Genomic DNA, 13,487 nt, shown 5'->3' on the forward strand with positions numbered 1-13,487 from the left:
TTTCGGCAGCAAAGGACCTGTCAAAAATAAAGCCAGGCGTGCACGTAGTGTATTATCATGCTTTATTAATAAATATACATGGAGAGGACGTGATGCAAACCACAGATATTGCACATCGCTCAGGCACATAACTGTCATATGCTGTGAAGCATCAACTTTTGTTACCAATACAAAAGGGTCCACTTAAAGCTCTGCTGACTGGGGGGAGAAATACTTCACAAAAATACAGAACAGTGATTTTACATTAAAGCTTTGGCTGAAGGATAAAAATTTCTTTCTTGAAGAACAACTGAAAATCTCCGACATTCCATCCTTGATCTCCAAAAACTCAACTGAACAAGTAGCAAGGACAACTCGGGACATCATCTACAAAACAGCAATGAGAGCAATGAGAATAACCATCTACCCAGATGATCATCTTATACAAAAACCATAAATGAAATTATACACCCATAATAAATATTCCCTTCCATATAATACCATTTTGCTTCAACGCCTGTTAAATATACAGTGCTGGACCCCAAATAGCGGCATTGAAGCAAAGGGAAAAAAAAAAAAATTACTCAAAAATGCTTAAGTGCTTCTAATTCAAAGTGAGCTGTGTGCCAACATGTTGAAAGCCATTACACGTTTGACCTGTGAGCAATGTGACGAAGAGAGTGCAATCCCATGATGCAACAGCCCCTGATGAGAGCAGCGATGTTGACCGGAGTGCTTTTCTCCACGCCGTGTCGCGAGTACAGCCAGGCCACTGTGGGTAGCACGGGCGCTGCCACGGCAACCAGATCCACCAGGAAACTGTTGCTCCAGTATTGCTTGCTGATCACACCCAGTCCTGGCGAGGGACCAGGTTTTTCTGCGCTCGCGTCAAAATCCAGCTCATCCATGAACCGCGGGTTCTCGGACGCTTCTGAGCAGTGCAAGTTGGTATCAGCAACGGTGACTGCGTTGTCGAGGGGATCAGGAGTCAGAATGTTGAGTGAGGGAGGCATCAAGTCAGGGGAATGTGCAGAAGTGACAGTCGAGGTGGGCAGGTTTGGGAGAGTGCTGGAGATGGAGGACTGCCGTCTTCTCCCTTCAAGTCCGAGAAGTTGGTGAAGAAGAACTTGAAGGTCTTGTGACAAAAGCATTATGTCTGTCTGAACACCTTTATCTTCAGTCTCCTTAAGGGAGTGAGAGATGCAGCTGGTGACAGCAGCTGGTGCAGGTGGACTGGATATTTCCGACAACATGGACATTCCAAGGCCTGACTCAATTCCAGGCTTTGACTTGTTGGAGTCCAAATTGAAATCCACCGTAGTGGACATGAAGACCTGCTCCAAAATGTCAGCTCTGTTGGCCATCTCGTCATTTATGAGCAGCCCGCTATCAGCCATAGCCTCTACCGCTTGATCTGCCAGTTCCATCCCACCCTCTTCATCTCCAACCATCTTCTTCCCACCCCTTTCGGGGCTCTGGAAGATGAATTCCTGTGTGTTTTCTTCCGGAAGGCTGGCACCGCTCTGAGCAAGTTCCATGCTTTGCAACAGAGACTCCAGCTTCCTGTTTTGGATGTTTATGTCGATGAAGTACTTCTGTATTCCTTTATCTTTTTCCATCAGACTGCTCTTCATGGTCTCCACGACCTGGCGCAGCTGTTTGATTTCCTTCCGGGCTTCTTTGAGGGACAGTTGGGCCTCTACCCGGTGACACTCCTCCTCAATCCAGTCTTCTCTCATTCTGCTCAGCTGACCTTTGAGATCCACAATTTCTGCCTCTCTGAAAAAGACAAAACATTCATTGTTCTATGTTCAAGTTATTGAAGGAGTCACTTCAACACTTTCGTGCACAGGCCGCTAACTAGATCACACTGAAATATTTATACTAAAGCTGAATCTGGAAGAAAGTTTCACGCAAGATCAAACTCCAGCATTGTCACGTCTTATTTATTTTTTTGTCTTATGTAATTACCAAGTGGATGTCAGTTGAGCAGAGCTTCAGGATGTGGCTAATACATCACATAGCGCTGGCCAACTTTCTACCTCCTAAATAGTTACTTCAGGAGACCCAAAAAACGCCACATTTTATCAACCATTAACATTACATCTTTAAAGAGAGCAAACCATTTTCAACACTTCAGTCAAGTCATCTTTATTTATATAGCGCATTCAAACAGCCGGAGCGGTCACAAAGATTGGTCAATAATTGTTTAAAAAAAAAAAAAAAAAAGTCTAAATTTCTGAATTTTTTTTAAATTTGCCAAATAGTGACTTGTGAGGTTTTAGCCCGACGCCAGCAAGATACAATATCCCATCTATGGCCCCCAACCACCCATGCTTTAAAGGTGAAGTAAACCCCCAAATTTTCATTACAATAATATGTTTTATGTAATCTCTCTCGTCTAAATGCTAGTCTGATTAATTTTGCATTTTGGAATACGAGTTAACAAAATTGACCTGTTTTTAATCCATCTCCAGGGACGGCCATTTTGAGACTTGTTTTCGACTGGAACGTCATCACTGCTCAGTGCTCTGGTAATGGCCAATCATAGCTCAGCTTCGGAAAACAGGTGAGCCGTGATTCGTCGTTAGCTGTGCCCTGAGCAACTGTGATGTCATTTTCAAATGGACTTTGCTGTTGAACTCATCTTACACAAACTACATTAATCAAAATACTGTCTTTAGATTAGTGGTGCTGCTCATATTACTAATAAAATTTTGGTCATGATCACTTAAAAAAAAATAAAATAAAATAAAATAAAATAAAATAAAATACGTTAAAATTACAGTTAAACAAGCTAGATGCTAACTGACCTGTCATGCACCCTGTTGTCAGATTCCAGCAGCTTTGTTTTCAGGTGCCTGATGGTCACTTCTTTCTGCTGGAGAGGAGTGAGGTATTGTTCCGGGTTGGGGGGTCTGATTCCATGGTTATCACCACATGAATGGTAGCGGCTCAAATTCGCTCTCCTGTTGGGCGGAGAAATTCTGTTTATCAAAACAACAAACAAAACACACCCCAACCAGACATAACACTTAAGCAAGCAATAGACAATGCGCCTGTGAGTTATAACAGGGCAGATGTTCACTGGGGCCAGAGAATTACTGTCTGATGCTGGATTACTGGCATGCAGACAAGAGACAGGACACTAGTTCGACTAAATAGATACTAGGGCAGAAATCGCCTTACTGGTAAAAACCTTCAATACTAATTGTGCTAACATTCATATGCCCTCTGCACGGCAGGGCTCTCTAATAAGCATTTTTTTCTGTAGAGAATGTGTGGGTGGAATTGGACAGCATGCAAAGCAGCCCGGAAGCCGCTCTCTGCCAACTGTACAATATCCTAGTAACCTGACACACTTGAGGCTTTGATGAAAGTGCTCTGTGAATACAGAATATATAGGGCAGGGGTCAGCAACCTTCTTGAAGCTGATAGGCTGATACTTCCTGGGTTCTTATTAATATGAAGGGATACCAGTTTGATACACAATTAGTCTTAAAAAAAAAAATAAAACACAAACAAAACAGATTGACATCACAAAAATCTGCACCTGGATGTAGGGCTGGAGTTGGAGCTGCTACTCATGGTTGAGGATGCAACTCTGGGTAGAGTCCTGTAGGGAGCATACAGCTCGGCATGACGGTTGGAGGAGTTGCCTGCTGGTTTGAAGACTGGGAGCAAGCTGATGTGGGTAATGCGACTTCATTATAATGAAGCAAATTAATGCAATGCAAAAAACAAACATTACTCGACATCTAACAATTGAAAAACTTGGGATTGCAAAATAATAGTAAAAATCTGGATACCTGCGAGAGGAAGCCTTCTTTCCAGCCGATTTGGCGAGGCTCTCTCTGGTCTTTAGGCTCCCTGTACTGCTGGAGGAGCTAAAATCTGCCTCACTTCCTGCATAATGAGAAACTGCATGTTAGCATCTTCTGACAGGCAGCCAGCCACACATGCTCACTTTAGTAACATCATATAAAGCTTGGTTTGGTTCATTTGTCATGCCTAAGGTTATTTTAGTTAATCAAAAGTAGCGAGAAACTACAACTAAAACTCAAAAAACTCAAACAATTTTGTTAATGAAATAAAATAAAAACCGATGCTTAAAAAACAAAATAAAACAGAAACTAACTGAAACTACATTTTATATTTACAAAACTAACCAAAGCTAAATATAATTATAGCGAAAACGTCCTTCATTTTAATCTTTGATAATTCATTTAATACATGAGACTTTTGGGATGATTTTAAATGTGATTTTAAGTATATTTATTTTGATATTAACTGGAATAAAGACGTTTTGAAATTGTGTCACACAGAATGGTATCATCTAGCAGCAGTCAATAGAAAGCACCTTCAGAGGGCATTGCTCCTAGGCAACAAAACTTTCGCCTAGTTTTTCATTTAACTCAGCCAAAATGAAACACTAGTTAAGAAATGTGTTGCTTTCTTCATTTTCATTAAATGTTGCTCAAAATTAACACATTTATAAAACAAAAACTAATACTGAAACTAACTAAAACTAAACTTTTTTTAAAAAACTAAAACAAATAGAAACTAACCAAACTGAAAATGAATTTAAACTAACTAAATTAAATAAAATAAAAAAAATGAAATAAAAAAAACATGAAAATTCCAAAACTATAATAACCCTGGGCTCATGTCAATGTCATTTATTCAAAAATATCTCATTAAAAAAAAAGATTTTGGAAGTGAAACAGTCTAAAGTGAATGTGCATCAAGAAACCAAGCTCCTTTAAAAATAAAACTATCAATCAACAAGGTGACATACACTCAAGTTGTCCCACCTGCTCTGCCATGGGGAAAATGTTGTCAGATTAACACTAAATGAATTTTAATACACTTCTAAGCAGTTTAAGAAATCAGATATTCAATTGAATCCATTTCCATACCTGAGAGGGAGCTCTTGCCATCAAACAAAACCATAGTACTGTGTCCAGTGTTGAATGTGTCAAACTAAACGGGCAAAAACTTTTTCTACACCACTTTGTGAGTCGGCTCAAGGTGTGTGCATTCACCCAGTCAAGTAACCTCCCACTAATCAACCTAATTGGCCAAGCCCCCCAAACCTTTTCCTTTAACCAATCAATTTACTGACCAAGCTGGAGGAAGGTTAATTCTGGAACAAGGAGGTCATTTCCCTGCCCCCAAGGTCAAACACTGAATTGAGTAATGATTCTCTCCTTTAGACCAGTTTTTGTGAGCTGCTGATATGTATAATTTCAGAAGTAGATAGTGTTCGATTACATCATCAGTATTTGTTTGCCCGCCATGTTGGTTGTTGAGATTGGGAGGATTCTCTATTCAAACGCTCAGGAAACAGTGGTGTGTGACGTCAAGGCCAAAAGGGCTCGTGCACCACATGATCACGACATCATCATTCTGGAGGCAAGCAGGCTTGCTGTCCTGCTGTTTACTGGCTGTCTATTTGTCACATTCATTTGCAAGTCAAAAATAAGCTACAATGCAAGGACTTTTACAAGGACTTTTAAATGGATGTAGTTATATATCTGAAAAACACATACAAATCGCAGATATATCTGTGTCAAACTTCTCTTAAAGTAATACTTGACTTATTGAGCCATTTTCAGCAGTAAAAAGTTAATATTTTGTCCAGAATTAATTTGATAACGACATTATATTTTGTATACAATTAATACATTTCAACTCATTTGCTCCCAAAAACGTATAAATACGTTATATTTTAAATGATTTAAGTGTACCAAAGACGTTTTTTTTTATTTTATTTTTTTTATGTTTTTCCTCTCAACTGCAAAGAACGGTTGCAGAAATGGTAGTTATTGCACAAACAGCCAGCAGGTGGTAGCAGAGCAAAGGAGATCAACCAGGACCATGTTGAAAAAAAAGCTCAAGTACTCACAATTCTAAATAGATTTGTGAATAATGATTAAACTTAGCTATATTTTAATACTAATTGCTGTAAAATGGAAACAGATAGAAATATCTTTTTTTTCCTGATGAAAGAAGATACTTTAACCTTTCTTTTGATAGCTTCCATGTTTTTATAGCAATAGAACACAATATTCTGTTAGTCTTGCATAATCAGTCAAAATCCAGTAAAACAGTCCGGCGTGAAGGGGATTGCTTCTGCGAAAATGGCTGGCTGGGAGTCAGTGAGTTAAAAACAGTTTTTTTTTCCCATTTGCTGTTGACTAAAGATGACGTCACCTGTGATAACGACCAATCATGGCTCAGTGTACTGACCAAACCCAGAAAACAGGTGAGCCATGATTGGTCGTTACCTACTTCCTCAGCACAGGTCAAGTCAAGTCAAGTCAAGTCAAGTCAAGTCAAGTCATCTTAATTTGTATAGCGCCTTCAAACAGCCTTAGCTGTCACAAAGCGCTTTACAGAAACATAACAAAACAGGTGATATCATCTCTAGTCGACAGCAAGTGGGAAAAAAAGTTTTATATTAATTGTATACAAATAATAATGTAGTTATCAATTTAATTCTGGACAAAATACTAACTTTCTACTGCTAAAAGTGACTCAGTGCGTCGCGTATCCCTTTAAGAGCTGGTATCGATGAGGTGAACAAATTAATGTTCACATAAAAGCAAATCCTTTGCAGTTTTTTTCTTCTTCTTTTAAAGTTATATAAAATAATGGACCTGTTTTGTTAGCTACTGCTTGTTGCAGTCAAACTTTCTGTTGAAGTAAAGTATTTTCCAAATATTTTAGTTTGAGTCACGATCAAGCTTTACATCATGCGGGAAAAAAAGATGCCTATTAAGACAACAATGCATCAGCAAATGTGGTCATCCTGCACATCCCCAAATATGGATGTGACCAAATCCTTCTTTAACTTAAAGTGAGCCATTTTCATTTGAAAATGTGAAAAATTGTGTTTTAAGGTATTAATTGTACATGGAAAAATAGTGAAAATTAATTCCGGACAAAATATGAACTTTTTACTGCTGAAAATGGCTCAATAAGGCAAGTATCCTTTTTCAAAATTGGTTTCACCACTGCTACCAGAGCAAAAGTTAGTGTTGAGCCGTTACCTCTGGCTTTCAAGGCCGACCTCAGCTCCTTCTTATGCTTCGGCGCGGTCCGTGGTTCACGACTGCCCTCTGCTATGACTCGTACCCTCTTCACTTTGACCTTGCGCTCAGGAAGTGTTGGCGAGCTGTGGGAAGTCTCCTCGGAGCCTGACGGAGTTTTGGAGGGGGACACAGACTGACTAGTGGGGCAGCCGGTGTCATCTATATTGTAGAATAGGCACACAGACAGTAATAACCAAAACCAGACACACGAGAGCTCGACCTAAACACCCCCACACACACACACCCACACACCCCCACACACACACATACTAATATATATATATATATTCTCTGAACCACTTGATGATATATGACGAAATCCCTAAATTCCTTCCAATTGTACGTTGAGGAACTTTGTCGTTAAACTTGTTTGTGAATAACTGAGCAAATCAGGGAATCTCCTTTCATACACAATCATGGCACCAAACTGTTCCCAATTACCTCTTCATCTGTGTGGGATGTTTCAAACAGGTGTTTGATGAGCATTCCTCCACTTTCGTTTTTGCCATCTGTCCCAGATTTGTTTCTAAGTTATCTCTTTTACTGCTACACGTTATCAAAAAAAAAACAACTTTCATATGACAAAGGCTTTGATCATTCACGCCATCCTCGAAAACGTTCGATTTCGTCAGATTCCGGAGGATTACGTTATGTTTCATTGTAATTTCATACACCGGCAGCCATCTTCTGGCCATAGCTTTTGATTCCACAACCAATTGACCAGGCAGCGCTGCACTTAGACATTGCACTGCCCATTGATTTAAAAAATAAAAATTAAAAAATTAAAAACCAAAACAAAAAAAAACGTCATTTAATGTTTATGGCGGCATGCATCGTGATTTTACTAATCGTTATGAAATGTTTTTGGCGGTCAAAGAGTTAATGATTATTTATTAAAAGGAATAAAGTTTATTAGTTGGAACATTAAAGGGATGCTTCACTTATTTAGCCCATTAGAGCAATAAAAAGTTAACATTTTGTCTCTAATTAATTTGATACTTTCATTATTCTTTACATACAATTAGTACCTTTAAAAAAACATTTTGCAACTTGCTGTCCTGAGTTGTGATTGGTTACCTGAGCCCTTGTGATGTCATTTTCACTCGACAACAAATTGCAAAATGTGTTTTTAAAGGTAATAATTGCACATGAAAAATAATGAAAATATCAAATTTATTATAGAATTATTAAATATTAAATGTATCAAATTAAAATATTAATGTTTAACTGCCAAAAATGGCTAAATAAGTAAAGTATCCCTTTAAATATCTTGTCTTTGTGGTATAATCAAATAAATATAAGTTGAATTGTGATTTGTAAATTATTGTATTCTGCTTTTAAGGTTACGACTATGGTCGAACTTGGTTTGTATTTTTGATACATAAAATCTCCCTAAAAAAAAAAAGACAGAGAATTTTAAAGGAAGACCTATAGCCCAATATAGCAGTAAGTTTCCTTAAAATTGCATAAAATTAATTGCAATTTTCTATCCTTCTCATTTCTAGCTTCTGGTTCCTGATTGTAAAACGGCCCCAAGAGGGGCTAAGGTGGTTATCGTGAGTACTGATATCTTAAATGAAGGCCTGACATCAGCTCAATACCGATAACTGGTATCAAAAAGGTTTTATTTACAATGCGTTTTTAATATGTGTGGTGCCATTTGGAATTTCTTACCCGAGTAAAAACTGTTTGTGCTGATTGTCCTCTTGGAGTGATCTGAGCTGACTTCACACTCTTTGCCCTCCTCTTCTGAGAAAGGCGAGTCAGAAAGAGGCGAGCCATTTCCCTTTGGCTGGAAGGGATGGAGGACCAAACGTGGGATGCGACTCCGAGGGCTTCCTTTCTGTGGGGACTTCTTTTCCTGTTTGGTGGGAACATATTGGATCATACGTCGGTTCCAATGCCATATACTCTAATGTCAATATAAAGACTAACCTCATACTCTTGGAATGGTCCCATTGTGTTTCATGTAGTATATTCTCACTGATCAACCATACAAAAAGAAGGATTAGGTGACAAACAATAAACAAAGACCCTATTTCGGTTGCATCACCAAACCCACCCACGACAATAACACACACACATACACACACAGTACACATGCAGCCTGGTACAGATGGCACAAGAAGTGCAGGGCCAACACGTTCTAATTTTACCACCTTATTAAACCAACAGATTATTGACACTAAAACTCCCGAATGTGAAGGATATCTTTATCATTTCACACTGTCACAAAGTTCTTTTTATGACCACATTTAACCACAACAAGGGTTCACAATTTTAAAGTGTATATAATTAAAAGCTGACAAAAAACCTTACAAATCTATGTAATTGTTTTACATGACAAATTCCCATTTACGTTTTCTTTCTTAGTTAATTTTAACACAGACTTACCAAATAAACCTTATATGATACATATTCAAAGCCTATTTATTTGAAATGCATAATGCTCAGGTTTATGTATTTAGTATTAATAAAGTATAATTACTCTAAATGAGTAATTAGAGTACTCTTTTAAAATACATAAAGTATCTTGTTTGAATTGCATAATAATCATGTTACCTATAGACCAGGGGTGTCCAAACTTTTTCATTTGAGGGCCACATCCAGAAAATCAGAAGGATACAAGGGCCACATAATGTTATGAAGAGAAATTGTGTTTAGTCCTAAAAATTGTACAAATAATTTATTTGTGCTTTTGCATATTTAGAAAAATGCTAGAGTATATAAACCAATTTATTTGTAATATGGCAGTAGGGTTATTACAGTTTTGGAATTTTTCATTGTAGTTAGTTTTTATTAGTTTTCAGGGTGGTTCTTATAGTTTTTATTAGTTTAGTTCTTTAAAATAATGCTTAGTTTTAGTTAGTTTCAGTATTAGTATTAGTATTTTTATGTGTATTACTTGTGTGCAATATTTAAAAAGCACCATGGGGGCAACGTCATCTGAAGGTGTTTTTCTATTGGCTGCTGCTAGATGACGTCACTTCTGTGTGACATACTTTCAAACGTCATTATTCCGGTTTATATCAAAATAAATCTACTAAAAATCACATTTAAAATCCTCCCCAAAGGCTCATGCATTTAATTAATTACCAAAGACTAAAACGAAGGACATGTTTGCTATAATTTAGTTAGTTTTAGTTAGTTTTGTAAACATAAAATGTAGTTTCAGTTAGTTTTCGTTTTTTAAAAAGCATTTTCGTTTTTATTTTATTTTGGTCACAATATTGTTTTTTGAATTTTAGTTTTAGTTTTTTCATTAGTTTTAGTTAACTAAAATAACCTTTAATGGCACCTGTTTTTCGATACCCTCCCTTCTTCCTTTGACCATCTCCAAACATTTTTGTTTTGTTTATTTTATTTGAACTGAGTCAAATGCCATTTTTAGCATATGTCGCGGGCCACTGAAAAATGGACGGCGGGCCGCAAATGGCCCCCGGGCCGTAGTTTGGACACCACTGCTATAGACGATAAATATACTGCTATATGAAAAACACTTAATGTCCTTTTTTTTTCTTCATTTTTTTTGTTTATATTTGTATGTTTTTGGGATGAAATTGAATGCCAAAAACGTAAAAATAAAAAAGTAATTATATTTTATTAATACTAAATACATACATCTGAGGATTATGAATTTCAAATAAATACACTTTATTAGACTAATGAATATGTCTCATATAAGGTTTATTTGGTTTGTGTTAAAATGATTTTTTTTAAAGTAAATGGGAATTTGTGATGTAAAAAAATTACATAAATCACAAGTTAGGCTTCAAATAGTTCTGTGTGTACATGGATGAACCTTTTCCCCACACAGTTTAACAAGGAACAATCATTTTTTATTAATGTTTTGGAGCTAAATAATGCAGCATTTCTACTCATGCTTGTCCAGTAAGTCTCATCACTTGTTCTGGTTTGTTAGCTGCACTGCCTCTCAGCAGCTTCCCTTAATGGGTCAGTTGCATAAGTGCAGATGTGGCGTGCTTCTTTGAGCGCTTTAATGACGTAATTGACATTAAGCTTTTAGTTCCGCTTGTCTGAGATGCCGGTCCTATATTCTTATTCTTGATCTGCGTCCGGACATATTGAATGAGACTATTATCAAGCATTTAGTGGCGAAAAGGAAATCAGATTATTTTGTATGTGCAGTTCCAGATTATGACATCCTCTTTCTTCAAACCACAAAGGATGGCAAAAATAGAACAGAGTGGCATGGGATTGAAACTCCATTTTTCATTTGTCAGATTTTAAAATAGAACCGAGATCTAGGTGGCCTCCATTTTATCTTTTAGATTCAATCCTCACAAACTCAAGTGCCATGCTACATGAGCAGATGCCTAGTGGAGTGGCACAACAGCATCTGATTAAGCAACAAGCAAAGAAAAGCATCCGCCCCAGTGCCCCAGCAATAGTCTTAGCAACAAAGAGAATGCTGAAGAAGGGAGCAATTTTTTTCGTTTGTCAGCTTCTGCAGATACTGTCCTTCCCGATGTCGAAAATGAGATGTGTGGGTGTCAACAGTTGACAGAATAGGACGGCTTTCACATTCTGCATGAACATTATGCTCTTGATTCTGTGTGTACAAAATGATTTGTGTGTGCACACTGTTTTGTTCCAATTGTCTAATAATGTTGCATTGAAACTGCCGTACAAGATGCAATATAATGTTGTGCACTATACATTTGATTAAATGGCTTTTTTGGTCTATATGTGAGATGATGAAAGGAAACATTTGGAGGAGAGTAGCATTCTCAACTGCCCTACTGTTATTGTTCTAAAGATGATTTGGTTCCCCAATTGCATCATCACCAGCTTGAACCCAGACACCATAGCTACGTTTTAAACATCACGGCTTAACGGTGAACACACTATTGTCAGCTTTATGAAGCAATAAGTACCATCCGGATGACTTGATCTACAGTTTCTTTACGAAATTCAGCAAAACATCTTAGTGTCATGTAAAAAAAAAACGACAAAATATGTCAGTGGAATACGCCGAAAATTTTTGCACAACTGACAAATTTTGAAAGCTTGTTCTTATTTTCTTCTACAACCAGATGGTGTGGGTTTAAACAGTACCATATAAATTAAAAATCTCTTAATCCACTCCAGTCCAACTGCTTTCTAATGTTGATCCACACATGGACTCATCTCAAGCTGTTTACGATTTTATTCCATTAATGCAGTCAGTCCCCCGGGTTGAATCCCTCATGTTTTGACATCACAGATGACGCTCCACTGGTACAATGTGAATTTACATGTAGCTCAATATATATTTTTTAATATTACATGTCATGTTATGCAAGTATGGTACAATGCAATAATATATAAATCAATCAATCCCCGCCCCCTAAATATTCAAATCAGTTCTTGAAATAGATGTCCTCATCACAACATGCTGTGCTGTCATACTGACTAATGCTTTTGAGTCAGACATAAAAAAAAAACACCATCTATCTATCTATCTATCTATCTATCTATCTATCTATCTATCTATCTATCTATCTATCTATCTATCTATCTATCTATCTATCTATCTATGCAGAACAGTGTCAACTTGTTTTTGTACTTTGGCAATTATTTGGAATGACTCGACTTCAAATGATTTGTACGAATTATTTACATTGCATAACTCGTCATTCAATATGTTTCACTTGGTGCCCCACCTACACCAAAAGAAGGTATTTTCCTTTTGGAATAAACACATGCGTTGCCGGATTTATTTCATTCAGATCAGCAAAGAGTAACATTGTTTGCGTCGTCATAACAAATAATTCCCATAAACACCTCCCCACACCTGTTCTTATGTGCGCAGTTCATTTGTTCTGAAGCATTCACGCGATGTTATTTAATTGCAATGATACAAATGTCGCCAACAAAATTATCCTCACCTGATTATTTGCAGGGAACCCGCTCAGAAGGTTGCGGCAAGTCTGCGGATCACAAATTCACGTCCAGTTGCTGGTACCAGGTTGTGTTCTACAGCACAGATGGAGCCACAGTGAGGACAAACACCCCATTGGACCTCTCTGACAGTGCGCGCACATTATGACGACCATCCTCTGGGTGTTACATAACGCATTAACTCTTGAGTCGCCCAAAGTGTAAGATGCAGAATGGCGAAGATGAGCAATATGACGGTAGACTACATGTTTCCGTCCTATCACGATCCAGCATCAACAAATAAAGATGACATCAACGTTTTAAGTTAAATATAGCACACATAAATAATGTGTGTGCAGAATGCACGATGGCTCTCCTTGGTACTGAATGACGGGGAATGATTCAGCTGTTAATATTTGCCTCCTATTTATCGTGCTATTCATATAAACTCCTGCAATTTTAAATACGGGAATGATGCTTTTGTTTTGGTCAGTACTACACTGTAAAGTAGGCTGTAACTGATGACGA

The 13,487-nt window shown here is 37.5% G+C and overlaps 1 protein-coding gene across 6 annotated transcripts; it reads right to left on the bottom strand.

The window, feature by feature from the left end:
* Positions 1 to 45: 45 nt before the first annotated feature.
* sybu (syntabulin (syntaxin-interacting)) lies at positions 46 to 13,210 on the bottom strand. 6 transcript variants are annotated; one of them, XM_077527418.1, is made up of 8 exons: positions 12,968 to 13,210; positions 9,012 to 9,059; positions 8,751 to 8,937; positions 7,035 to 7,235; positions 3,789 to 3,885; positions 3,533 to 3,682; positions 2,793 to 2,948; positions 46 to 1,758 (listed from the first exon to the last, which is right to left on the bottom strand). In XM_077527418.1, exons 2-8 carry the CDS (start codon positions 9,033 to 9,035, stop codon positions 624 to 626), a joined length of 1,950 nt encoding a protein of 649 aa, XP_077383544.1. In that variant the 5' UTR covers positions 9,036 to 9,059; positions 12,968 to 13,210; the 3' UTR covers positions 46 to 623. The 6 variants fall into 6 exon arrangements, with proteins under 6 accessions (XP_077383544.1, XP_077383546.1, XP_077383545.1 ...); XM_077527420.1 differs by having other exon boundaries at positions 7,035 to 7,181; positions 12,968 to 13,209; XM_077527419.1 differs by having other exon boundaries at positions 3,533 to 3,664; positions 12,968 to 13,207.
* Between the last annotated feature and the right edge of the window lie 277 nt (positions 13,211 to 13,487).

Source organism: Festucalex cinctus, chromosome 7 (genome assembly GCF_051991245.1).
Source record: "Festucalex cinctus isolate MCC-2025b chromosome 7, RoL_Fcin_1.0, whole genome shotgun sequence".
In the NCBI taxonomy this organism is placed as follows: domain Eukaryota; kingdom Metazoa; phylum Chordata; class Actinopteri; order Syngnathiformes; family Syngnathidae; genus Festucalex; species Festucalex cinctus.